Source organism: Rousettus aegyptiacus, unplaced genomic scaffold (genome assembly GCF_014176215.1).
Source record: "Rousettus aegyptiacus isolate mRouAeg1 unplaced genomic scaffold, mRouAeg1.p scaffold_m13_p_4, whole genome shotgun sequence".
Classification (NCBI taxonomy): domain Eukaryota; kingdom Metazoa; phylum Chordata; class Mammalia; order Chiroptera; family Pteropodidae; genus Rousettus; species Rousettus aegyptiacus.
Genome location: NW_023416307.1, coordinates 159,366,190 through 159,394,118, shown reverse-complemented (window position 1 = coordinate 159,394,118; position 27,929 = coordinate 159,366,190). Strand labels below are relative to the sequence as shown.

Below are 27,929 nucleotides of genomic sequence, written 5' to 3'. Positions count from 1 at the left end.
TTTTTAACTTCCTAAGTCAAGCCGCGTCTGCAGCACCTGTCCATGAGACGCAGATCCTTAAAGCGGGAAGGAGCTGGAGACGGAAAGTTCCAGGCTCGGCTTCGGCAGAACTGGCTCCGAGTCAGACCAGCACCACTTACGCGAAGCTCCTGGCCGCGGGCCCTCTCTGCCTCCCCGAATCTGCACGGCATCTCCCCCATGGCTCTCCCGGAAGTCGGGGGCCCCCAGCCCTGGGGTCCGGCGGGCGCGCGTCCCAGGTGACGTCTGGCTCCGAGGCCACCACTGCGTGTGTCCCTCTCGGCTCTGCCCCAAATAACACGTCAGTTGTGATAAAGACTGGGCTCCCCGGTCTGTGGCTGTACGAGACTGTCCCTGGGCCTCCGGAGGAGGGGGGCAGTGAGGACACCCAAGAGTGCCCGGCACTCGAAGCTAACGGGCCTTCCTACAAGTTGGGGTTCTGTAGTGGGTCCTCCCTCCGTGTCTGCCCCCCTCCCCACGGCAAACAAACAAACAAATGGACAATGACCAGGCCGGTCACCGCCAGCAGACACCGCCTCCCCGACACACAGAGTCCCCGTGAGCTCAAATCTGCTTTTCCCGAACTGGATCCCCGAACGTCACACACATGAACGTCGCCTCTGTGGGGTCGGAAGTGCTGCCCGTCTGTCACTTACCTTTTCCTCATCGAACTGCTTTGTTTTTTTAATAAGTAAATCTGCTCGAAAGGATGTATTTCTTACCACTGTAGGAAAATAATGCCATTCATCATAAATGGAAGGGAACTTGAAAAGCGACGCATAACTATTCAGATTGTGAAAGGTTTGTTTGCACAGCACTTAAGCGCACCTGGCGGCATCTCTCTACCTCAAGGTTGTTGTAACTATTTAAAAAGATGACAGACGTGAAGGTGCTTTGGAGAAAGAGGGGTTTGTTTAAAACGCCCCCATCTTTCCCTCTCTCTCTCTACGTGACAGTGTGTGCGGGAGTCCTCATCGCGTGCCCTCTGCTCTCCAGAGGGCCGCGCTGGAGAGAGCTGGGAGGGGGCGCGGACGGCAGCCGTGACACCGAAGACCTTGCTCGGCGTAAAGGAGTTTGACGGAAAACAACGGCGTCTCGCAGCCCCCGGAGCGCTCGCCACGACCCCGCTGTGTGGCCCTCGCAGACGGGGGTCAGGGAAACAGGCTGCCTGGGGAGCTGGCGTCCGCGGGAGGCCTTAGGGACGAGCTCCTGCCGGCCTCCTGTGCACGGGGCACAGCGAGAGCTGTGGCCGGCCCTTTGGAGTCTGTCTTTCCTGTTCCATGTTGCGTGTGAATTTGGAAATCTGAACTTTCTGACTGAACCGTCCCAACGCCTCAGACAGCTGGCTGTGGCCGGGTCTGAGAAGGACCTTGTTCTCATGGTGGCTTGCGTCCACCACCCGCGCCGAGGGCCCGGGCCTGGCCTTGCAGGAAGCAGCCCCTCTCACTCAAAGGAGTACTCAGAAGTGGGCCAGGACGGGGCTCTGAGGGGGACCGTCCACCCCCCTTGCTGGTGACTGGGCACAGCAGCTAGTCACAGCTGAGCCTCTGCCCGACCCCCAGACTTCCAGGGCCCATTTGGCTTTTTCGTCCCCACGTGTGGAGACTGAAGAACGAAGCTGGGACTTGATTCTCGGAGGGGTGGACAGACCGCACGGCTGGCCGCTGGGCGTCCCGTGCACCTCCCACAGCCCCTGCCCGGCCCCTCCGTGGGGTAGGCAGAGTGGTGACCCAGACGGCCCAGCGTGTTCACCGGCAGCTGGGGATGAGTCCCTGTCCGGCCCCGCCCAGCCGTGTGGCCTGGGAAGTCGCGTGACCTTTCTGAACCTGGTCTGCTCCTCCGAGTGGCGGGACAGGCGTCCTGCGTCCCGGGGCCGCAGTGGAACATGGTGCGGTCGGTGCGCAGCGATCAGGCAGCCGAGGCGGCTCTGGGAAGCAAAGTCATCCCTGGGCGGGAGGCCCCTCCACGGTGCCTCGGCCCGGATGTGGCACGCGGCCACCTTGTTGTAACCTAGTCAACCCACCGGCCTCCGCATGGCTCCAGGAGTGGCCACGGGGGACCTGGGTTTGCCTCTGCCGCTCGGCAAAATCCGACCGTTCACTCTGGTGGGGGCACGCCTTGGTGACACGCACGGCCGAGGCTGGGGCCCCGCGCCGTGTCCTGGACTCACCTGCGGCCCGGCGAAGTTCACGCGCTGAGCGGCTGGAGTCGGGTGAGGTTTGGATCACTCCTGAGTCCCAGGGGCCTCAGGGCACTGGGGAGCCGCTTCGGAGGTCCCTGACAGGTCACTGGCGCCCGGGACGCCCGCACTGCCCTCCCTGCTGACCAGAAGACGGGATGGCGGCCAGCGGCCGGGAGCCCGGGCCAGCCAGGGAGAGGCGGAGCGCGGTGCGTGTTCCTTACTCAGACACCAAGCCGAGAGGTGGCCTCTGCCTCCTGCCAGGCGGGGCACCGTTCTGGGTGGAGAGTCAGGGACGCTCCGCCTAGCGCCTGCTGTCCCGTTGGCAAGGCACGCTCTGAAGCAAAACGAACGCGATGTGGCGGTGCTCGGGGAAGAATTCACAGGCTCATGACTCTAGGGCGTTTTTTCCCCCATTCGATTCACTGAGCATCCGAGCGGGCCCCACTGGATGGGCAGAAAGGAAAAGACATTTTAGATCATTGGACACTGAGATGAGACCTGAAAATACAACCCATTTAAAAACCCCAAACATCCTGCTTCTGGTGCAGGTGCGTCATCGACGATACCGTGGACGTTCCCACCGCCATCCGTTTCCCTTACTATCTTCCCAGAGTTCCCAGGACGTCATGTCGCTGACCCGCCAGGGCAGGCGCCTGCTGGCCTCGTGTGAGGAGCGGCTACAGCTGAGCCAGAGCGGGAGGCTCTGCCCGACGCTGCCGGCTGACCGCGGCACGGCTGGCGGTGGCACCCTGGTCGGCCCTGGACCCGCGGCCTTGATCGGTGTGGCGTGTCGCTCACCTGCGTGGAATCCGCCAGCCGGCTCGTCGGTCCCTGTGTCCTCCAACGGTCTCCGGGCTGACGTGGTCGTCAGCGGCCTGGCGTCTCGGTCCGCCCTGCGCTGTCTGGTCCGTCGCTCGCCAGTTCTCCTCTCGCCTGTTTTAACTGCGGGGACTTCGTGAGCTCAGTGAGGAGCACGTGCAAGGACAGGCCTCGTCTGGCACTCACTTCTCCCCCTTCAACAACGCGAGTGCACTACCTCGCGAGCGAGTCTCCGGCCCGTGCCCTAGGCGTGAGGACAGCCTAGCATGGTGCCCTTCCGGGTGATGGGGAGTTTCCCCGATACGACAGCATTTGAGACCATCTCAGGGGATGATCGTGCACTGAGCTATTTCAAGCTGAAATGGGTAGGACAGAAACAGACGCCCGTGGTCCTCTCTGGCCTCTCCTTACGGAGGAGTCACTCCGGTGTCACCAAGGTTCTTACGGAGTAAAGAGAAGTGCGTGGCATGCAGCCATGACTGCCTAGTTCAGTGACCCTCGCTGCAAAATCATCGGAATGACGTCCCGTTTGTAGAAAGGCATTTGAAATACAGGTTAGTTACTTAAAATCGGTCTTGCTCAAAGCATAGTTGTGTGAGATGGCGCTGAATTTAAATAAGGCAAAAACGTGTCTCGTCTGCGTTCTGTGTGCTGTTAAACAGTTTAAAACCCATGAACTGGTACCATTTTGGAATGACCATGTTTTGATAGCTCACAGGACACATGTGACTTTTGGGACACGTTGATTTTCTTTCGTGCCAGCTAATATTAGCCCATTGTACTCATAAAAGGCATAGAGAAATTATGTGAAGAGCGGATGCTGTTTAAGTGAAAGGGAGTACAATACATTAAAGGATCAGCGTGTTATCAGCTGCATGTTACAATGGGTTCCGATCAACACTGAGAACGTGACTGACGTTACAAGGCGTGTGGGATGCCAACAGCGTGACCTTGGGAGAATTCATCCAGGCCTGTTAATTTCAAAGAATCCTTCCATTTCTCATGACTCCTCTGTGACAGTTTTTGGTTTTGTGACCATTAAAAAATAATGACAATTTAATGAGAACTTGAATAATCAGGGTGAGAAAAAAAAACTTAGAATTCTCACCCATTAATACTATTAGAAATAGAAACTGAGTATAATGTCTTGGTTTTTGGTTTTAAATACAGTTTGTTGCCATGACTCTTACTGAGTTGCATTTCAAACGATGTATATCGCAAATCGAGGCAATAGTTCACACCAACAGTGCCTCGTATGTGGGCTGATTTAGTTTTTCGATGGCCAAAGAGTATTTGATTAGAAATTCTCTATAAAACTCATGCAGGGCTACAAGGTCCTCAGTTAGTTTAAGGTGAAAGACAGGTGATCAAGAGCAGGTGAGGGAAGGGATGTGCGTGACATTGGGGATAAGTAGAGTCGTTCGTGGTCAAGTTTTTATCACTGACAGTAGAGTGTGTATGAGAGTTATTGACACAGATCTGGTGCATCTACTTCATGGAACTCTTGCTGTTCATGAATAGAAAGCAAAGTACGAAAAGAATAGTTATTTGGGAATAATATTATTAGGAGAGATGAGCAGTCTGGATGCTTCAAATAGAATTGTTTGCCTACTAAGTACTGTATTGGAGTTAGAATGTGCTATTTAACTTGCATCTGCAGATTAGTGTATCCGAACTTTGTACCAGTCACAGGAGAATAAGGTGTGCCCTGAGCGCTTGGTATGTCATAATCAGGGTGGCGACCACGAGTCAAGAACTTACTCTATTCCAGGATATAGTCTAGATACTGTAAATTCATTCTGTTTTGCAATCCCCGCAACAGCCCTAAGCTGGTGTATTTGTTGCATCTCGCGCCTCCCCAAATGATCTACCCAACCGTCTCCCATCAGTTTCACTGAGAAATTCGAAACTACCTCCAAAACCTTCATCGTCTATCCCACACGCACCCCCGCGGTCTGTCTCAGCACCTGTGTCTTTCGCCTTGATTCCTCCTTTCTTACAAAGGCCGGTCTTCGGGAGGCCTGACCGCTGCCTTGCGATCTGTTCAAGGCCTTCGCCCCGGTTTGTGTCCTGAACCACCGATCTCGTCGCTGCTCACGCGTCGGTAGAGCGCCCTCGCCCTCCAAACCCCTTCCGTTCCCCGAGCCTCACCTCCGTTCACGGCCAACTCTGAAGAGTGTCATCTCGTGTCCTCATCTACCACCTGCTGTTCACTCTAGAATTCACTCAGTCTTCGTCCTCAGACTCCACTGAAGCTGCTCTTGTCAAGGTCGCACGTGACCGTCAAGGTGTCTAATCCAACAACGTGTTTCTGTCTGCGTCTTATGCTGAGTCTCACATACTGCTTTCCACATTCTTTCCTTTCTCTCCACTTCTCTCTGCTTTTGCCTCCCTTCCTTTCTCCTTCCCTCCCTTCCTTCCTGTCTCCTTAGTCACCTACTTTCTACTCTACTTCTAAATATCAGAGCTCTTTAGTGTTTGGTCCTCGGTGACTGTCCACCAAACTGACCATGCCGAAATTTGAGCGTCATCCATGGGGCTTAAAGCTATTCCCACGGCTCTAAGTACTATCTATACGCTGATAAACTCTGGGCCTTGCCTCTCCTGAGTTCAAGGCTCATATATGTTATAGCTGACGTGACATTGTTGTTTAGATAGTTCATGAATAATACACATCTAGGATATCTAAAATAGAACTCTTTCATTCCTCCAAATCACACCAATACTTTATTTCAATTATATCACAGTGAAGGTACTAAAAATAATCAAATCTGAAAAACATATCATTCGTAATCTTTGAAATATTTTAAACGATAAAGAGAGGTATAAGGATTCAATAAGCTCTACTTTCACATTGCTGTTCACTCTACTGAGATAACCAAGGTGAGAAAAAATCATTCTACAATTTTCTCCACATCGGTTAAAGGCATGCTCATATTAGGGTTTCGGTTTTCTTCCATAATGAGATGGTATCGCAGCGATATGTAGCATTTCTAAACTTTACCGTATGACTCAGTTTCCAAGAACTTTCCAAGTCAGTCCGTTAGCTTTCATCACTGATGGTATTCCCTTCTACTGAGATTCCAGATACTGTTTAGCTTTTGCTTTGCTGAACTGTTAGCTCGTTTCCAGATACCCTTCTCTACCTTTAATGTGGTCCTTAAATGCAATAGCCCAGGACCGTGGTCTCATTGATTCTGGCGCCTCATGTGCCACCAACGCTGGCTTCCTTCCCACGCTGTGGACTGGCTCGCCATTCTCCACACCTGGTTCTCAGTCCTGCTTGTCTTTCTGTGGGGGATGCCCGCCTTGGCCCATGTCACCAGCACAGCTGTCTCTTCTCATCTCATCTGCACGTTCTTCTGCCTCACAAGACGTCTGAGAGCACAGAGTCAAATGGCTGTGACGAGGAGCTCCCAAAATAAGTGCCTCAGACAAGGCAGATGTCCAACTATCTCTAGCAGAACCATCCTCCCGCACCAACCATGTCTGCTCCACACAGTCACGCAGGCGCCCAGGCTGACAGCGGCCCCTTCCATCTGTGGCGAGATCCGCCATGCCTCCGGCGATCTGGGTGGTGATGGGGGTGGGTGGCTGGGTGGACAACATCAAAATCGGTGGAGATTTCCTCCCGAACATAACAGGCGGAAGTTTTACTCATCACATGTGCTGACCTCACGCAGCTGCAAAGGGGTCTGAGAAACGCATCCTCTGGTTAGAAAAGCATTTCGATCTAAAAATCTGTTACTATAGATAATAAGCACAAAAAGACGAAGGTTCATGCTTGCTTTGTTTACCAATATGTGGTCTGCCCTTAATACTCCTTCTGTGTTTCAGTAGGGGCGCAATACAACTTTGATAAAATATGGAACAATCAAATAAAGGGATTTTACAGGTGAAGAAACCAAGGTGCAGAGGAGTTAAACGCCTTGGCCATTTCTGGATACCAGGTGGCCATTTACCAGGAATTCTGGAAGACTTGTAGCCCAGCGGATGGGTGGGGAGCATAGCTAGCAAGCTTTCTCAGAACACCCACACAAGACCATGGAGTGGCTTTGTGACGAGCAGATGAAGAGAGATTAAAAAATCGCTCTTGCTGCTCGTTGGTCAGTCACATAGACCTGTCCCTCACACCAGTGCCTGCCAAGTTCTCACCCCAAAAGGCAGCCGTTAATCTAAGATGCTTGAGGATGCTGCGTGCCATCTCTGAATCACGCCTTCCCTGTGTGGAGGAAGCCGGTAGTCTGGGCTGGAAAGGTTTCCTGTCGGGCTGCAGGCTGCCTGGGAGAATAAAGCTGAGCAGATAGTAAGCGATGTAAGGGTGTTTTATTCCATATTCTGTTTAAATGTATTAAAATAGAAAGAAGAGAAAAACAAGGCGTTAAGAAATTATCCGTGTGGATAAATTGATCATCAACTAAGCCTCCTGGTCAGTCAAGTATGAGTGTTTATTATGGTTAATAATAAAAATAGTTTAAGATTCTTGAAAATGTTTTTCCCTCATGCAGCAACTAATTCTAAACCTGCTTTTCTTTGTTTTCCAAGATATCGAAGACTTCGAAACCAAAACCCGAAGCACGGTGTCCGTACGAGAAGGCCAAGGCGTGGTGCTGCTCTGCGGCCCACCGCCACACTTCGGAGGTACGGGGCGGGTGGGGGCGTGATTGGGGGACAGCGTCAGGGCTGCCACTCAGTGACCATACAGGGCGCGTCGGCCTTGGAGCAGTGGTGGCCCCTCCCCACACCGGAAGCGCCTTGAAAGCTCTTCAGGTTTCTCCTCCCACGTCGAAAAGGTGCCAATCCAAATTGTTTCTTCAAAAAGAAAATGATTCAAGTCACTCAACAACGAGGCCCTAAGGAGAAGCGGCACGGCCCCCCGCGGGACCTGGGGCTGCCACCCTGCACGGCGGGGACGATTCGTTCGCCCTCTTCAGGCTCGGCTTTTTCACCCGTGGGACCGACCTGTCGGCTGACACCTGCACTGTCGCAGTGCCGTCGTGCACGTTAAGTGAGCTCATCAGCGTCAGCGGATTCACGCGACGGCCAGCGTTTTATCCCACACTGAAAGCCGAGATGCTCGGTTCATGTCTTCATCGGGCTCTGCAGACGTGCACATTCCAACGGCCCTTGTGACGGCAGCAGCTGTGGGGAGAGGAGCGTCGCCCCGGGGACCGGAAGCCGCGGGGAGGGGACCGTCGCCCTGATGACCGGAAGCTGTGAGGAGAGGAGCATCAAGCCGCCGACCAGCCCAGAAGCTGTGGGGAGGGAGCGTCGCCGCATGGACCGGAAGCCGGAAGCCGCGGGGAGGGAGCGTCGCCGCGTGGACCGGAAGCCGGAAGCCGCGGGGAGGGAGCGTCGCCGCATGGACCGGAAGCCGGAAGCCGCGGGGAGGGAGCGTCGCCGCGTGGACCGGAAGCGCGTGTTGGACGCTCCGCGTAGAGCGTCGCCCGGCAACGGCACAAATCAAGCGCTAAGTGCCAGTCTCGCCTCTAAAGGATCTGGATCGAACAGTGAGTTAGCTGGTTGCCAAGGACCTAAACTACCCACTCACTGTCTCTCCCTCGGTGCTATATTTTGTCAAATTCCACATGATTTGGTAAATTTGGTAGATTCTCAACCTGGAGGATCCGGGGGAGGCAGCGTGAGCACAGCGGCGGGGCCCTGCGTCTGCCGCGGCCCCGCGTCGCAGAGACGGCGCGGTGGGGCCGAGGCTCAGGCGGGCCTCGCGCGGGACGGCTGCGTGCCCGCCGCGTGTCCGCATGTCGGACCCACGTGGCTCCGCGAGGGGGGGCTCGAAGGGATCCTGTCTTACGGTGGGAACGCTAAGGCAGAGAGGGGCTCGGACCCGGGCCCGAGGTCCCGCGGCCGGCGGGCAGACACAGCGCTTCGGTGTGGCCGCGGCTCCCAGGCCCCGGGCAGCTCCCACCACCACCGCCCCGCCATGGCTGGTTTCTACTCTGGCCTGGGAGAATTTTGAAAACAGGACAAATACTTAAAAAGAAAACGAAAGCAACACTTTCCCCCTAATCTTAAACCAAATCTTATTTATAATCCTTGGAAAACTTAAAACCGTTTTTCCATAATTTCAACACAATGTCATGACATGTTAATACAAAAAGAAAAAAAAACTTGTATTTAATAGTGTTTCTCAATATTATTACACAGACTAGTACAGCATTCTACTCACCTGAAATATCAAGAAATGTTTATAACGCTTTCTACGCCATCTGTGGTAAAATAGTATTATTCCAGAGCTTGTGAAATTGTGATGTTACTTATTTCATAACCATAGAAAAGGTACTTTCCAGCACTGTAATCTAAGACGACAAGGCGTGCAGAGTCACTCCTGTTTGTGCAGTCGGTCTCTGCCACTTCACGTTCTGACATTGGTCAAAGAGTCTTAACAGAATCGAAGACTATTTTCTACTTGATTTACCCTAAATAGGGATAACAGAAATATAAAATATTTGTAAAGGAATGTCGCATTTTAAAAGGCAGCCAAGTAGGAGAAGCTACTCCTTGCTGCTTTGTCACCTGCCGACATGAAAGAATATGCTGATCTTTCAAAGCAGGTAAGAATCTTATGATGACAGAGGCTCCTAGCTCAGCGCCAGGAGATCAAGTCACACATACGCACAAATGGTCTTAAACTGAGACCTTTATAACCAAATAATTAATCCGCGTTGCATGCGAGTTATGACAAGCTCTCGTGACACCAAATTCTGTTGTGTCATATGTAAAGTTGCAGCATGATTCCAAACGTGCGTGTCAATACGGACCTCACCCTGGTGTCGTGAGGAGTGTACTGCTGAGAGCTCCAGCAGTGCCCGGGAGCTCCTTCACCTCCAGGAGGCAGGAAGGCTGGAATGTGATCTTTGGCCCTTTCCATCTCCCCCAGGTCAAAACTGAGGGGAATAGTGACAGACACCTTTGATCCGATTATACAAATGGCCATCCATTAGTTAGAGGGAGAAAGTATTAATAATAATAATAATAGCCACCAATTATTGAATCGTTAGCATAGGCTTTTTCCATTTACTTCCTCATTCCCACTCTTTCAATGATTAAGAATAATAATTTAAATACGAGGAAGCTAAGACTAAGCTAAATAAAGTCAATTGATTTTCAGGTAGTACATAAAGGCAAGATTCCAACTCAGGACTTTCTGACTCCCAGGGGCGCCCATGGGTGGAAGGCTGTGGAGCCAAGGACCCTACCCCACGCTGTTGACCAGCTTCAATCCTCTCAAACCTCCGGGTCTGCTAAGCGCCTGGTGGGTCTGGGAGTGGCCCATTTAAAGCAGTTCCTTATTCTTTCTTTTCCCATCTCACCTTCTTGCGAAGGTGAATTGTGCCAAGAAAGACTTCAAGAAAGAAGAGAAACATAGTTGGATAACCTTCAAACTGGGTCAGGGAACTGCTGGCTTAAAGGGGGCGGCTCTAGAGGCAAAGAAACGTTTTCAATCTTCCTCTGTGGTGGGTCCTTGGCTTAACAAGTCGGTAGGTTTAGGATGGATGTATGGATGGATGATAGATTGATGACGATGATGATAGATAGACAGACAGCTATGGTTTTCCATTACTACATAACGAACTAAAACTTCAAGCAATCCCCCTCCTTAGAACACAGCTCTGTAGGTCAGAAGCCGAGGGACAATGTGGCCGGGCTCTGCCCAGGTTCTTACAAGGACAAAATCAAGGTCACGACTGGATGGGGTTCTCATCTGGAAATCCGCAGGTGGAAGCCACTTGGGCTCTGCTGCCTCGTGCTGCGTGCCCCATCACAGCTGTGCGGCGACAGGGAGGTGATCCTGGCGGGCGGCCGAGTTCCAAGGCTTTCTCCCCAACACACCCACAACGAGCGTGCAAAGCACTTCTCAGCAGGGTGGCCTAAGAGTGAGAGCAAGGGTGGGCTAGGCTGACCCCTGTCAACCCACCCGGCAAAGCATGGCCGCAGGACCGAGGCAGAAGGGAGAGTGTGTGGGCATGTGTCCCAAAGCCGCCGTGGGGCCAACGCAGTGACACAGGGTGGCCGGCCCCCGGGAGAGGCCCGGGCGCCAGCCCGTGGCTGCCTCTCTCCCGAGGTGCCATGGGCAGCCTGGGTCTCATTCGACACCTGCCCTAGTGTCTCAGGGGCACCGCTGTGCTGCTCGCTGATGAAGGTTACTCCGGGGGGAAGGTCCCCACAGGGGACAGGAAGGGACAAGGCAGGACGCCAGGCTGGCACGTTTCACTTTGTCTCCTGGACAGGCGATATTTGGAGACGAAGCAGGAACATTCTCCGTGCTCCGAGGAGAGAGGCATACTCACGTCCCTCATCAGTTTCCCAGCCGGTGACAAGCGCCCCGAATGGGACCGGCTCTGTGCCAGGATGGCAGGACGTAGCCCTCATTTTCATCTCTGAAATACTTTAGAGAAATGTGAATTTTACCAAGTTCTGTGGCGAGAACACAGAGACGGCTACAACACACATCTGACTGGAGCTCTTGCTTCCCAATTCGCTGTCACTGTCACTGTCCTTTGTCCCGAACTCTCCTGCTGGTGGCCTAAGCTGCCCTCGCCTCCCACACACTCTCCCACGGGCCCCTCTCGACCTGCCACACCTCTTATGCTTAACCTGGACACTCATCTCGGAAAAATCCAGTCCCCCTACTTAGCCTCCTGGGGGTTGGCAGAACTAAGTCTCGGTCGTCAGATAAATGAATACCTTCCGTTTCCCCTGCGGTGGCTTTGGAGGCTCTTGCAGTCACCTCTCTGCACACAGAAGGAGGCGGTGCGGTTCTTCCTTGACTCATGCCTCGGGGGACGGCCGTCGAGCCTCGCAAGGGATGTTGGCTGCTCCGGGCAGAGGGCACTCCAGGGTTGTCACTCGCCTCAAGGGTAAGCTCTTGTTTGGGGCCTGGGTCACATGCACCAAGATTTTGCACGAGGGTTTTCAACAGGACTGAAAGCAGAGTTTTTTCTACATTTTCAAAATGGGCGTACAGACCAGAGCCGAAGCCAGAGCTACCGGACACAGGCGAGAAGAAGCAGTCGGTCGGCCTTCCTGGGTGCGGTGAGTCGGCCCAGCCTCGCGTGACGTTTTACTTAAAAACAACAGAGTGAGAAAATGATGCATGTCGTCCAAAGTGGCTAAAATCACCGTGTCTGTGAAGCAGTCGTTTCGGCATGTCCAGCGTTCTTTATTATCTGCACGTAAAGCTCTCGGTCCTGGGCTCAAACACTCATAGGTTCTAAATTTGTTTTAGAGAAAACGTCGGCGCTCTGCTGGGAGGATGCGCGACCTCGTGCCAGCAGCGCGGGGCGGCTATGTTGGGGGCGGGAAGCCAGCCGCGTCGCTGAGCCAGCGTTTGTGTTTGCGTCAATAAAAACGTTGACAAGTCAACTTACGTTGAAGGTTAGTCCCAGGAAAGTTTCAGAATTTGGGTATAAGATAATGAGAAAATGTACGCTGAGAAAAAATTGCTGAATTTCCATATCCGCTTCCTGCCCATCAGTTTGTTTTTCTGCTGGGTCTGGCATGAGTGACAGCCGTGCTGTCTTAGTGGGTGGCCGCAGTGACGGGCCCTCCCTGGGACGCTGGGACGTGTCGAGGCGGGGGTTCCCGCAGCGGCCTGCTGCTGTAGTAATGATACTTGTGATAACGATCGTCCTCATTGAACCTGCGTCATGTACTCACTCAACAAATACGTGTTGTCTATTGACTGAGTGACACTCATTTTACTGAGCTTCAGGAATATAATAGAGAATAAAGTGACAATTTAGCTCCACGAATCTCACAACAAAGAAATACGATTTTAGGAACGCAAGTGTGACAGGTGGTAATAACAGCTGTGGAGAAGGGGGGCGGGGCGTGGCGGCATTGCTGCCCTGGGCTCGGAGGTCGCAGAGGCTTTCCTGACATTCGTGAAGAGAACTCCCAGCGCGGAGAGGAGGGCAGGGCCGAAGGCTGCGGGCGGCGGGGGCGGCACGTGCAGAGGCCCCGGGGTGGGCTGCGCCTGGCGTGTCGGGGTAACAGCTGTGAGGCTGGGCTGGAGGTAGGAAAATGGGCAGAGGGGAGAAGACGGGGATCCCCACACCGCGTGCGAGGGACGCCGGGGCCTCTGGGTTTTTCTGGGACGGAGGTTAGGACGCGCTGCGCGGGGCCGAGCAGAGGACTTTCTCTGACTTTATGCTGGAGGCTCGAGCACGTGGCGGGTAGAACACGAGCACGTAGAAGGCGGCAACCGGGATTCGGGTGAGGATGGTGGTGGCGTGAACCGGGTGATGACAGCGGACAGGTGGATGAGCAGCCGGCTGCAGGACGCAGGTGAGAGGCCGAGCCGAGGCTGGTTCCTGAAAGATGGGGTAGACTGTAAGAGAAGGTGAGTGGGAACCCCGAGACTCCGGCTAAGCAGCTGGAATGAGGGGGTGCCACTCGTGGGGGTGACCCCAGCAGCGGGGCAGCAGGCTGGGCCGGGGGCTCGGGACTCTGTTTGAAACGTGTTGCGTTTGGGTGTCTGTTTGGAGGAGGAGCTGGATCTGCCTGCCTCGGGAGAAAGTTCTGGTTTGGAGAACTCAATATGGGGTCGCCCTGTAGAATCAGCATGTGACACCCTGTGCTCAGGAGAGCCGTGTGGCCCGCTGCGCCCTGGGCACCCAGCTCGGCCTCAGCTCCCGTCATGACTCAGGGACGAGGTCTCCGTCTCACAAGCTGAGTGGCCGTGTTTACGAGGTTAGTGCCGACTTGACCAAGGTCATGGGTCTGCAGTTCGAGGTGATGCTCGTTCATTCTGCTGCCCGGTTTGTCTGGTACGATCTGGCCCACAACGGGCACTAATCGCTGAACAAACTGAATGCGGAGGTGGCACGTGTCCTTACCGATGCTGGGGCATTGAATGTCCTTAATGCCACCCGGAGGTGCCTCAACCAGCTTGAGACTTGTATGTCCTACTAGAACCAGAAGGGGGAGGGCCATCCCCGTCCACGCAGCTGACGGAGCCAGAGTCGGCTCCTCCGGGTCCCGGGCTGTGTCACCCGCCGCTCCCTGTAGCATCTCGTTTGCCCCCGGGAGGACGTCCCCCGCCGTCCGGCCCGTGGGACAGAGCTCCGTGCCGCAGCCCGGCACCACACACATCTTACACGGCCCTTCCGCATCAGCACACCGACAGTTTGGGGGGCGCGACTGTCGTGGGGACCGCCCCGCACATTGTCGCGATTTTAGTGACATCCCTGGCCTCTACCGCTCGATGACATGCAGGCTCCCGCCCCAGCGGGTTAGTGAGAAGGTCGCCGAGCCCCTCCCGGCAGGCAAAGCGCCTTCGGGGCTGAGGCCCTGGCTTCGCCTCTCCGTAGCGTCCTTGCCTTGCGCCCCCTGTGGAGGGAGGGACTGAGAGGGGAGAGGAACCCCGGCCTCGGCCGCTGTGTCTTCATTTTGCCCAGGAGGGGCTGCCCAGGGCACAGTCGGGCCCAGAGTCCTCTGAACCTGGCAGGCCCAGGGTCCAAGGCTAAGGCCAGAGTTGGCCTGCAGGCCACGAGTCCGGCCAGGAGGTGTGTGGGTCCGAAGGCCCTCGTAACACCGAGGGGGCCGCGTTGTAAGCGGGGAGCGGTGGGATCTCAGATCCGAGTGGCCGTGTAGTTGTCCCTCTCTGGTCGACATTGCAAACTGGCTCGGCGCCCATGCTGACAACTTCCTCCCAGAGAGGGGAGCGTTTTTCTCGAGTTAGGTCTCTGCCGCTGAGCTAACATGACTGTGATTCACCTCCAAAGAGCCAGTCACATTGACCCTGGAGCCCTGCGCAGGGTTTGTGGTGAAGCACATGCCTTCTGGAATGTTCCACGGGGCGGGGGGGGGGCTTTATGCACTAAGTCTGAGCCCTGCACTTCAGGTGCTTTATTCCACTCATTTATTTTCCACTTCAAGAGTAACACGCTGCCCATGTGGTGTCCGTCCCTCGGAGCTCAGGGAGGCCCTCCACGCCCGCCCCGCCGTCCCAGCCCCCGTCACGTGGGACGCTGCGCTCAGTAAAACGACACCCCGGATCAGGGGCACAATCGCACACGTCTTTTGTGTTTCTATCTTAAACGTCATGGTAAGAGACAGACGGCTGTACAGGACGTCACAACGTGCTCAGGCTCTGGGGAAAATAGGGTTTGCTGGGTGCTGGAGGCGCAGCGGATGGGTCCTGGACGGCATTAAAAGCGCGGAGGACGCTGGCGCGCGGGGCTGCAGACTACGCGTCGGGAAGGGCCGGTCGGTCCTGCGCGAATGGCACCGCCGAGTGGTTACAGGAACACGCACCACGGTCATTGATGACGGGTAAATGTCATGGGCGGTGGGGAAATATTTAAAAAATTCAACGGTTTCCACTTAAGTGGCTCATGAATTATACATTTAATTAAGAAAAGCCAAACGAGAAGGATTTTACACTTTTAATGTGCAGGGTCTCTTTTTCTTTCCCCATTAAAAATACACAAACTAGCCACACAGTAACTGACTATGGAGCGCCGTGGGCGAGGGAAGGAAGGACAGGACCGGCCGGCCAGGGCGGGCAGGAAAGGGCCCCTGTACTCTCTGTCCCCTCTGCCCGTTCACCGGGACGACGTGAGCGCAGGCCGGACGGCGCCTCGGCCCCGCCTTCCCAGGCACCCTGGCATCTCCAGCCCGAGGCGCCCCGTCCTCCAGGCTCCCTACCCCCCAAGCAGGTGTCTAAGGGGTGCCCCCCACCCCAGGACCCACGCTTGCCTTTGCGCCTTCACGCAGAGGACCCCGAGTTTCGCTCTTGGTGCCGGGGACTGTCAGCGCGGAGATGGCCCCGGGGCCAGCGTCGCCAGAGGCTGTCAGGGCGCCAGGCCCCGCAGCAGCGGTGCGGCCTGGGGCGGGGGGCGTGTCGTGCCACGGGCCCCTGCGCTGCGACCCGCGTTCAGCTCCAAACCCTGCCCTCGGGAGGCCGCTGCAGAGAAGAATTACTTTTTCAATGTTTCACAGACGTGTTCTATCTCTGCTCATGAAGCTGCGAACACGGCAGTGACTTCGAACAACGATTAACCTTTAGCTCTGGCAGATTCTGTGGGAATTGAACTCAGGGCAGGTGCGTGGATGCAGACGGAATGGGGTGAGGAGCAGCTGTCCTGATGTCACAGGCTGGGACGGGCAGGCAGCTTGGCGTTTGCCAGCAGTCGTGGGTGGGGAATGGGGGCCCTGGTGAGCGGCGACGCAGAGAGCGGACTCCTTGAAAACCTGCGGAGCGGAAGGTGGTGGCAAGGGACGAGCAGAAGGTGCGGCGCCTCGGGGACTCAGGCGTGTCCGGGATGTCGCTCTGGAAATCGCCTTTGCTCGCCTGGCTCCGGGCCCCTCCCGTGCGTGACGGGCAGGCCAGCAATGACTGCGCAGCCTCACTGCACGGGTCGCTGGGACGGTGAACCAGGTGCGGCAGGAGAGCGCTTTCTAATTCCCGTGTTAGCCTTTATGGAATCTCTTCTATTTCTGGACCATACTCTTCCAGTAGCCGCTAAAAGCTCCACCGTTGAAGGATAAACCACATATAGGAACAGATCAAAACGGTTTAGCAGGTAAAAATGAATTCACCAAGGGAGGAATGGGCGTGACGGTGTCGGGTCCCAGACCATAGGGTAAAGGAAACGAAGACTTGGGGGGACCTGGTGGCGCCCTGTCATTTTCGTTGAGCGAAGGGGGAGGCCTAGGCTTTCAGGGAGTGGAGCCTGGTCCTCTCCCAAAACAGGTATCAAATAAACACCCTGGTGCTGACACACGGCCTTGGAAATTTGCTCAAGATCCTCTTCGCTCCGCAGGGGCTCGAAAGCCGAGGCGTCCCTGACAGCGGGAGACGGCCCTGCGTTTTCCCTCCTCTTTGTGCTGAAGGAAAACCCTCCCTGGGTGGCGCTCTGGTTTCCAGCAGAAGAGCTCTGAGCCTCTCTTCGTGGAGATGCGCAACTGGCTTAGAAGCGAGGCAGCAGAGGGCATCGGAAAGGAGGCAGGAGAAAGGACAGAGACCTCGGCCGGGGCTTGCGAGGGACGACAAAGGTCCAACATCCAGGCATAGCGTGACAGTGTCAGAGCACGTTTCCGAGACTGGAAAAACAGCGAGCTGCGTGTACGCACCCTTGATCCAAAGCGTGGCTCTTAGGGGGGGCCGAGGGGGTGCTGGGGGCGGGGCAGACCACGCCGCAGCAGAGATCGGACCGCTGGCCGACTGCAAAGTAAACCTTTTCTGCAACTTCTCAAGCGAAGCTCACCCGTCCTCTGCTTGGCCGTGTCTGCTCGCCGTGTCTGCTCGCCGCCTCGTCCACCAGCCGCGGCCCCCGCTGTGGCGTTTGGGCCCACCCCACGCGCTCACGGGGCTCTGTCACCCCCGCCGGCCACAGTTACTGCTGCTGCGTTCTGGGCCTCGTGGGCAGGAAGACTACAGAATTTACCGTCCAAACGGGGATGTATTTGAACACAAGAGGATGTTACAGTTCCCCCAGGGCGGCAGACATAGAGTCGGCAGAGAAGGGCCCCGCCCTGTCTGCTCAGGACCCAGCAAGGGCACTACTTTTCCTTTCTGTCTTCCAGGTTTATCTTACGCGTGGACCTTCAACGATAGCCCTTTGCACGTCCAAGAGGACAGCAGGAGGTTTGTGTCCCAAGAGACGGGGAACTTGTACATTGCCAAGGTGGAGCCGTCAGACGTGGGCAACTACACCTGCTTCGTCACGAACCAGGAGGCCCAGAGGAGCGTGCGGGGGCCGCCCACGCCGCTGGTGCAGCGCCCCGACGGTAAGACGCTGGCTTGTCCTGGGGACCAGCTCTCGGGGCCTGGGGAGGGCGGCGGAGCCTTGTGCTTCCCTCTGCTTTGGGGAGGCACCTCATCTCTGCATTGAGCTCCGCTCACAAGTGTGATGGAAATCAGGTCTTATCAAAAACGATAACAGACAGTTCTGGGATTCGCCCCGACGGGCCAGTACGCGTGAGCCTGGGTCCCTCCCGTGCCGTCTCTTCTCTGCGGCCGGCCGGCCCGTCTCGTCCAGGCCAAGGGAGCGCTTTGCGGAAGGCGGTATTGGCTCGAGGAACAGGTGTGTGTGCACGCATGTGTGGGCGCAGCCGAGTTGATTCATTGAATCGATATGTTTTCAATGATCACGTGATGCGGCTTCTCTTTAATGCCTCTTTTTCTCCCACATGTGTCTTTTTTTTGTTCACCTTTTGTTTACCTGACTGGCAAAATGGGGGGAGGGGGGAATTACATCCAAAGAAAGAAAAGCAAGCCAACATTCACAATGAGCATCGCAAAGAGAAACGAAATACGAGATTCATAGTCACTCCATTCCTCCGGGAAGCGTACGTCAGGTTGGTCTCTGATGAGTTCTGGAGCTTGTCAGGTCATAGCTGGTGCAAGATCGAGAGAACAGGGGAATCTAGGGGAGTTCTGAAGTAGAAACGCCCGCCAGTCGACTCTTTAGTTAAACATTCACAGTGAGAAACGCAAAGACGGAAAGTCTGCTGACGCATTTTTATGATCAGATTCTGGGCTCGAAAGGGGATGCCCCGCAGTGTTCCTCCCTCTGCAGAGTTTGAGAAGAGCAGGACCATGAGGCTAAGAATGGCGAGCGGAACTGGTGGCTTCCAAGCCATCACACGCAGAGAAATAAATGCTGCTGCGTCCGTCCACTTTTTTCCATTTACTCTTCGTTCCGGCTCCTCGCCGTCCGGATTCCTTTACACTTCCGTCCCTTCTACCGTGTTCAATATATTAACAACAGACATAATGTTTAGAAAGTGAAACTTCTCCTAAAAATAGTCACTCAGAAAACACCAGACGTCAGGAAAATGGAAAATAAAACCACCAACTTAGGTGGATGACACGGTGCTCCACCCCCTGCTCACCAGGGCCTGTTTGAGAGCCTAGAAGGATCGAGGTCTTAAAAACGAGGTGTTCCTGTTAGGTATGTATTTTGCAACTTTTGCCTTTCGTGCAATTTTACTGCTCACCAATAACCATTTATTTTAGGAATGTATTACTCCAGTGTTTGTTTGGAGTTTCAGTAAAGAGATGATCAAAAGTTTGAATAATCTCAGCTTGTCGTTGGTTAAATCAGTCAGGCTAAGGAGGCGCGGTCCTGCCTGTCACCACACCTCGGGCTCGTAGCTTATTTAAAACACCGTAAGCTGCTGTCCATTCTTGCCTTAGCCATGCCCACAGTTCCTTCCTGGAAATTTTTAAACTGAAAACAAGCATTTTTTTTATAAGAGTGCAGTAATCGCATTTAGCAGTAAAACCTCAAGAAAATGACAGGAATATTTTTGTGTTCACGTATCTCGACTAGTGTGATTACTTCCTAGATTTTTGTTGCAGAAATACTGAGCTTTCGGGTTGAGAGAGGCGTTAACCAAAACTTCTTTATTCCTCAACCGATCTGACCCCATGAGTTCCAAGAAGGGTTCCAGATCTGGGTGTCTTAAGAGAGTAACCTCCGTGTCAGCTCAGAAGCATTTTAGAATCTAGGAGTATTGGTGACACTCATTTTTCTGAAGACGCCGACGTGGGGTGTATCTTTCAGGGTAGAGGGGAAATGATGAATTCCGTAGATGACATCGTGACGTTTCCTTGCTCTCTGTCACTCATTAAAGTATACAGAAATGTTAACGGAAGGACGAAATAATTAGAGTTTTTGGTTAATGAAACGTTTACGTCACAGAAAACTTCTGCTCTCTGGAAACGCTGCCAGCTCTTTTGATATTTAACAGGTGTGATGGGGCAATATGAGCCGAAGATCGAAGTGCGTTTTCCCGACATTGTACACGCCGCACAGGATTCATCTGTAAAACTGGAATGCTTTGCCCTTGGAAAGTAAGGCTGTTTTGTTTTGTGTTTCCTGGTGTTTTAATTTTTTTTTTTTTAAAAAAAAGAACTTTTTTTATTCAAACATTGCTCTAAGGTAACTTACCAGATAAATTTCAAATGCTGGGCAAATGTGAAACTTTCTGATTGGAATTTAAACAAACATGCCTAATACTCCGAAAATGGTCAGGGCCGCAATTGTGCCCTAAATGTCTGGTGTCTCCTCTAGTTTGAGCATAATGAGGCTCGTTGAGGCAGCACACGGCACAAGGGTAAGTGAGCCCGTGTAAGGTGCTGGGCAAGCCACTGAGCCCGCGACGCGCCCTGCCCGCCACCGCGCCCGCCACCGTGCCCTGCGTCCACACGGCCATCGCCTGCAGTGTGGCCCGGCTTAATTAATCAGCAGTAATTGTAAATGAAAAACCTGCACCGTTAGTTTCTAAAATAAGACTAATTAAAGGCTGTTGTCCACAGCGGGTAATTAGAATTGAGCCCAGCCGGCCCCGGGCGGGGGAGGTGTTCTGTTTTGCTCAGATACCTGCTTTTCGCCATCGGGTTCGGAAGCTTCTAAGCCAGCCAAACAGCTGTACTTTTTGCATATGATATTTAGACATTTCTTTACCTTTGATAGGCACAATTTATTTTTATGCCTATGAACACCAGTCCCCAAATAACGAGACAGACAGACTAGATCTGCCTTTTTTAAACACGGATGTGTGTGTGTTACCTGGGCCACGTGGTTGAATGGAGAGTCTGTAGGTCTGCACCGAGGTGTGACTGCATTCCCAGCAAGCTTCCAAGTGAGAGTGGTTCTCCTCTGTAGAACGCACTTTGAGTAGTGAGAGACTTGACTCTCACCAGCAGTGTTGAGGGATACTTTTAAATCCAGAGTCTGTTCCTATGGCGTCATTACATTTAGAAACGGTGATTTACAGCCCAGTCTGTGGGAGACAGCCCTTAAAGTCTCCATCTCGTTTTTACAGAAACTGCATGCAACCCAAGTAGTGCCGGTTACGAAATCTTATAAGTTCTGTTCTATATGTGAAGTTTTGTAAATCTTAAAATAACTTTTTCAGGTCATTCATTTTTCATGTATTAAAAGGATCGTTTTTTTATTTTCATACAGTACTGGTCCCATGGTATTTGTCCAATAATTATTGATCGATTAAATTATTCATAAGAAGGTGACAAACAGGGACTTTATGTCATAGTTTTCATTTGTTTGCCTGCCTTTTAGATATGATGGACTTTGACCTTTTCCAAGTTTTCTCAGAAATTTTACAAAAAAAAAAAATGTTTGTCAGCAAAATACTTTGAGAGTTAGATGATTTATTTAAAAAGAAAACCAATGAAAGGTATCTGCAAAGAATATCAATAGCTTTTTCTGCCATATTTGGCATCAGAAAGTATGGATTTCTGAAAATTTAAAAATACTCTTACATAATAAATAACTAAAAATTATTGAGACTAGTTCTCAAGACTCTTACTTAAAAAAATTCATTTGTTAAGTAAGCATAACTCAGAATTTATGATGTATATATAATCATCATAATGACAAAGGGGATATCGTATTTTTATTATTTATGACAAAGTCAAGGCTCAGCTTGGATGAGTAGCCTGTTCAGTAGCATGCCTCTATGAGGAAGGTGAGGGCAATCAAACTAGTCCCTGCGGATTCTAACTTCTAACTAGTAACTTTCAATGGCTCAGGAAACTGCTCTCAGGTCAGCAGAGGCGGGGTGAGTATGCGTTCTTCTCAAGAGTTGGCTGACCCTCAGCAAACCTGCTTTCTCACCTCTGAATGTCCAAATTCTCATCCAAAAGGAGTTTGTTTTGAAGATTAGAGTGGAAAATACATGTAAAAAAAACAGCACTGGGCTCAGCATTCGGTCAGTAAATGTTCACTGAACTATCCTGAACCCAAAACGCCAGTCCCGGCCTCTTTCCGAGTGACCAGTGTTCGCGTTAGCGGGATGGGCAAACCCGAAGTCGCCGTCTCAGGGAGACTGAGTTCTCGCGTCTCTCAAGCCTGCGTCTTTCTTCTCAGCCGCAGCACAGGTGACAAGACAGGACGGAAAGCAGCAAGCAGGGGCTGTCTGATGTGGAAAAGAGGAGGGGACTTAGTTGGTCGATATGGGCTTCAAATTGCTCACATATCAAATTTGTAAATTTTATTTAGTTCTCATTTTATTTCTAAAAAAAAAAAAAGCAAACGTATGGAAACATGAAAAGAATTATATCCGAACAACCACATACCGCTCATCTGACTGACTGGGTGTAAATCTCCACTTTCCCGTCTCTCCACAAACATACACACACACACACGCACACACGCACACACTCACACACGATTAACATCGATGGGTGAAAAGTAATAACTTAGTCTGCACTTTGGGGAGCATAGTTATGCCACATAAGACATAGACCCACACCCCTTTTTAGCCCAGCCTGCTATGAAATTGAGGGATGTCAAGAAAGAAAAAGCCAGAGTCGGGCAATTTTGGCCAGCTCACATAGAGCTCAGCGTTTGACCTCAGCCCTTTGTTCCAGTCATGGTACATGCCCCGAGAAGCAGATTCACCATTCAGACAAGACGAAGTGAAGCTGTAGACTACATGAAGTAAATTGTTGAGAATTCTGAAATGGAGAATTTAGGACTAAATAAAACCATCTTTCTTTTTTTTTTTATTAGAGTTGTGGTAATGGAAACAATCACCATATTAAAAGCTGACAACCAATACAAATTAACACAACGACATTTATCATCTAAAAACGTGCGGGAGCACCTACATGTCCTGATGAAACTGAGGTTAGCAATATTTGATGCAGGGAAGTTTAGTTGGAAAAATAATAGTTAATATCCTCTCAAAACGGTAAATTTGATATGTATGGACAAAAAAATTAACTGATAAGTTATACATCCACTGTTAAGTTTATACATAAAAAAATCTTTTGCGCATGATATAAATTAAAGAAGAATGTGAAAATGATGAGAATTACTTAATTGAACTTCATAGACAATTGTCAAAAACATCATTGATTTAATGGAATATACACCATAATGTTTTATCTGATAAAATCACTGTTGAGATTATGTTTATTAAATTAAGTCATTTGCGTGGAATTGGAATTTCTCGAGATTAAGACAAGACCTCCGAACACCCTCTGGGGCAAAGCGACGGTGGTCGGCGCACTGGAGTGTCGATGCTTCGCTTATTTCTTCACATGGACAAAATGTCTATGAAAATGCTTTGCACACTTTGGAAGCTGCTATAAGAATGTGAGCTACTACCAAAGAGAGTGTTCGCGTACGCTTGCCGGTAGTTTTCAGAAAACAAATTGCATTATAGTCGAAACATTTCGAAGATACTTCAAACGCTTTTTAGTCCATTATAAAAGTCAGCATCTACCAGATACCATACCAACCTTTCTAAATTTGCAAAATTAACAAAAATAAAACAATGCACACCCTAGAAAATTAATTATGAGGTAGGCATAATTAATTATCTGATAATCAGAAAATCAAAAGTCTTGCTTTTTAAATTGTGCATTTGTAAGGGTGGGTTTATTGTGAAATGTTTTTATGAACTCAAACAATAAAGCTGAAAACTGACAAATCTTCAAGCCAATCTCCAAGAAATCGAAAGACACTAACCTTTAACACACATGCACACACATACATGCACACACATGCACACACAAGCACGTGTACACACACACGTACACACTCCCTGGAGGACAGAATACTTTGTTAGCACTTTCCCTAGCCCCCCCACACACACACACACTCTTGCACACACACACTCCCTGGTGGAGGTCTGAATGGTTCGTTAGCACCTTCACTAACATTTATCTCTGGAGCGAGATAGGCTTTGAATTCAAAGAATTAGGGTTTAAATCCTAAGTTCCCTTGTCAATAGCTATGATACTGTGACCTGTTTCTTATCCGTAAAACAAAGACCAAAATTAGATAATATAGAAGACAGGTAGATGATAGATCATGGATAGATCATAGACAGATGATAGATGATGGATGATGATGATGATAGATAGATAGATAGATAGATAGATAAGTGATAGATGACAGATAGATATAGATAGATGATAGAGCAGGATTTTTATAAGGACCAGAATACTAGCCCACGTACCTACTCACCTACCAGCATTTCTGGCCCTTAATAATCAACAAGTAGTAACAACTGCATTAATCATGGTCATTGCTGAAGCTGCTTTGGCTGCGGAGGTAAAAAGAAGAAACACCCAGCGGGAGACCAGGGGTCTCCATGTCGGTTTCGCGCTAACAGTCCCGGAGGACCGGCTCGGAAGCGCGGGTCACTGCGGTCCCCACACTCACTCGCCGGGCAGCTCGAGCACCAGGCATTCATTACCTCGGCAAATGTGCGTCGGCTCCTCGTTCAGTCAGTAATTCTTTCCAGAGAGGCGGGGAGAGAGGCGCGTCCAGATCTTCTGTCCACTTACTAGGGGCGCTTGTTTTCTTACTGTCGGGTTGTGAGTTCTTTGCACACTTCGGACACAAGGCAAATGCGTGTTCTGTAAATGTTTTCTCCCAGCCTGCGGCTCGTGTCTTCAATCTCTTAACAGGGTCTTGCACAGAGCACGGGTGTTTAATTTTAACGACATAGGACATCGTTTTTTCTTTAGCGGATTATGCTTTCGGTATTTCATCTAAAGACTCATCGCCAAGTCCAAGCCTACCTAAATTTTCTCCTCTGTCGTCTTCTAGAGGTTTTGCAGTCTTATGTTTTACGCTTTGCTCCATGGCTCATTTTGAGTTAATTTTCATGAGAGGCTTAATGTCTGTGTCTAGACTCCTTTTATCGCACATGGATGTCCGGTCATCCCGCGTTTGTTGAAGAGACTGTCTTTTTCCCATCACGTCACCTTTGTTCCTCTGTCAGGGACACGTGGAGCATGTGCGTGCAGGTCAGCCGCCCTGCCCTGTTCACCTGTGTGTCTGTTCCCTGCCACGACCACGTCGTCCTAATTGCTGTGGCTTTACGGCCCGTCTCAACGCTGGGCGACGTTGGGGCTCGAACTCCGTTCTTCCTCAGTGTCGAGCGGGCTCTTCCGTGCATTTGCTTTCCCACGTAGGCCTCAGACCCGGTTTATCTCTAACCCCCCCTTCCCCGGCCTCTGACAGCGATGACGCCCAGCCTGTCACGACACCCTGGGAAGCACTGACAAGACCGAGTGTTTTTGTTCCATGAACAGAGAACATTTCTCCATTTATTTACATCTTCTGTTGTTTTCCTGCTAGTGTTATGGTTTTCCACACGACGATTCTGTACACATTATTTTAGAGTTAAACCTAAACTTTTCAATTTGGCGTGCTAACATAAACAGTATTGTATTTTAAATTGTATTCCAATTGTCTAATTCAAATTCCATCTGCTCATTGCTGGTATAAAGGAAAATAATTTATTTCATTATATTAACCTTCTACTTTGTAAACTCGCTATTATAGTTCATTAATTCTGGACTTATTTTTTGTCAGTTCTTTGAGATTTTTTACATTGTCATCTGTGAACAAAGAGTTTTGTTTCTCACCTCCAATCTATATACCTTTTACTTCTTTTTTATTGTATTATTTTCTTAGCTAAGATTTCTAATGGTATGCTGAATGGGAGTGGTGAGAAGTGATAACCTTGCCTCTTTCCTGATCTTAAGGTGAAAGCACCCAGTTTCTCACTATCTAGCACGATGTCAACTCGATATTTTTTAAAGACATTCTTCATTACATCAAGGAAATTCTCTCTTTTCCTAGTTTGCTTTGAGTGTTTACTATGATCAGTGTCAAATTTTTCCAAATGCTATTTCTATACCAATCAAAACGACTGTGTGATGTTTCTTCTGTTGAGTAGTGGATTACACAAATTAATTTGCAAATATTGAACCAGTCTTGCATACCTGGAATACGGGCCATTTGATTGTGCTGTATAAATCTCTTTAAACGTTGCTGGATTCGCTTTGCTGACACTGTTGAGGATGTTTCCGACTGCATTAAGGGGAGATGTCAGTCTGTCGTCTTTCTTTCTTGAAGCTTCCCTGTCTCAGGTTGATATTTGGGAAATGCTGGCTTCACAGAAGGAATTAGAATGGCTCTCTCTGCTTCAATTTTCTAGGAGAGATTATAGATAATTATTTTTATCGTGCATGTTTGGAGAATTTATCAGTGAATCTACGTGGGCCTGGTGCTCTCTGTTTGGGAAGGTCGTTAATTACTGATGACATTTCTTTAATAGTTATAAGTCTGCTCAGATGGTGCATTTCTCCTTGTGAGGATTTTGGCAACTTGGTTAATCTCATCTATCATTTTTTTAAAGTCGATGAGACCAGTAGTAGTGGCTCATTTTTCATTTCCAATATTAGTTATTTGTGTCTTCCCTCTCTTTTTCTTGGTAAGTTCAGCCCAGAGACGTGTCAGTTTCATCGATCTTTTCCAAGAGCCGGTGTTTGCTTTTGTTGATTTTCTCTGCTGGTTTCCTGTGTTCAAGTATAAACACTTTAACCGAATGATCCGGGCATGAGAAGTGGAGCGAGTGTGTCGTGGAGACGGAAGAAGTGGGACCAGGCGACGGAGCGGGGGGTGTGCAGACAGCCACTGGTGCTCCCGGCGGAGTGCCCCCTGCAGGGGAGGGGCCCAGGAAGGCGCAGCGACTGGGAACGCGCCCCATCCCCAGAGCGGACAGGCGCAACGACTGGGCACGTGACCCCCAGAGCAGACAGGCGCAGCGACTGGGCACGTGACCCCCAGAGCAGACAGGCCGAGTGACTGGGAACGCGCCCCCCCCTCCCCAGAGCGGACCTGAGCAGCAGGACCCGGGCCCTGCGGCTGACTGTGAAGCGAGAGCTCGCGGGGCGGGCGAGGAGGCGGCGAGCATCCCACCACGCTTCGCTCACCGCGGAATAGAACAACACAGCAGAAAACGCTCGGCGAGGCCTGTCTCTTCTTGTGTTGGCGCAACAGTCAAACACGTTAGTTTAAGAAAATGATAAAAATGCAGGCAGGGCAAAAGAAAAAAGTAAAATTAACTTTACTCTTAATTTCTCCCCCAGAGTGTACCTACTCTTCGTATTTTGATGTATATATTCTTCAACTCAAAATTCTATTTCAAAACAATTATTACACTACAAAGCTTATCCTTTTATAAAATATACATATTTTTTAAATCTTTAAAATATGTGCCACGAGTGCGTCTGCAGGCCGTTCGAGGGTCTTCTGTGCCCTCCTAACGGCAGTGGCGCGGGGACTATCTTTCCGCCGGGCCCGACGGGGTGGCGCCCACTCTCCTTGCGGTTGGCTGTGTTTCCACGTGTCGTCGTCCCGGACGACGGGGTAATGAACGCCCTCGCCGCCCCACGCTGCCCGCATCCACCTGAGCTGCTCGGCGTGTTTGGAGAAAATGGGACTGTGGTGTAGACACTCAGGCTTCTGGGACGTGGCGCCAAGGCCCCCTCCGGACCCGCTGGGCAGGGGCCACCCTCAGAGACCAGGGATCCAGCCTTCCAGGGGCCCCTTCCGAGCCTAGAGACACGCTCTGGATCCAGCGGCAAATGCTCCTTTCAATTCTTTCCAAACCAGAACTTGGATTTTTACAGCGCTGCTTCTAAAATTAAACTAATTTAGAGGCTCAGAAATCATCCAAGAAGAGTCTACGTGCTTCTGGAAGCAGCTCCTCATCCTTCCTTCCCATCCTGTCTGTCACCCCATGTCTCGGGAGACCCACGGCTCTTAGGTTTTAGGTACCTGGCAGTTGCGGGAGAGGAAACGTCAGAGCCAGGCGGGGGCCAAGCCGGGGGAGGAGGCGTCACGTGCCGCCTTTCCTCCAGGCGACCTCGGAGCCCATCCCTAGAAACCTGACTGGAACTGGGAGGCGTCTCAACGTGTTCTTTAAAAGAATCTACGATTTCACCTTCTGGCCCTTGGAAAAAGTGAACTCTACCGAGGGTCGTAAAACGCATTAGCTCATTCGATGACAAATGTCTTTCTGAGCACACGTCACACACCCGATAAGGTGGCTGTCAGTTTGTAGCTGGTCACTTCAGGCAAAGGATGATGGCTTAGAGCTT

General features: G+C 51.4%; 1 protein-coding gene across 1 annotated transcript in view; it reads left to right on the top strand.

The window, feature by feature from the left end:
* The window catches only part of CNTN6 (contactin 6), a 177,028-nt gene that overhangs the window by 89,039 nt on the left and 60,060 nt on the right, over window positions 1-27,929 (top strand). The window contains exons 5-7 of the mRNA XM_036219494.1: window positions 7,565-7,660; window positions 17,573-17,776; window positions 19,745-19,847. Coding sequence (XP_036075387.1) covers window positions 7,565-7,660; window positions 17,573-17,776; window positions 19,745-19,847 — 403 coding nt within the window. The remainder of the gene's footprint in view (window positions 1-7,564; window positions 7,661-17,572; window positions 17,777-19,744; window positions 19,848-27,929) is intronic.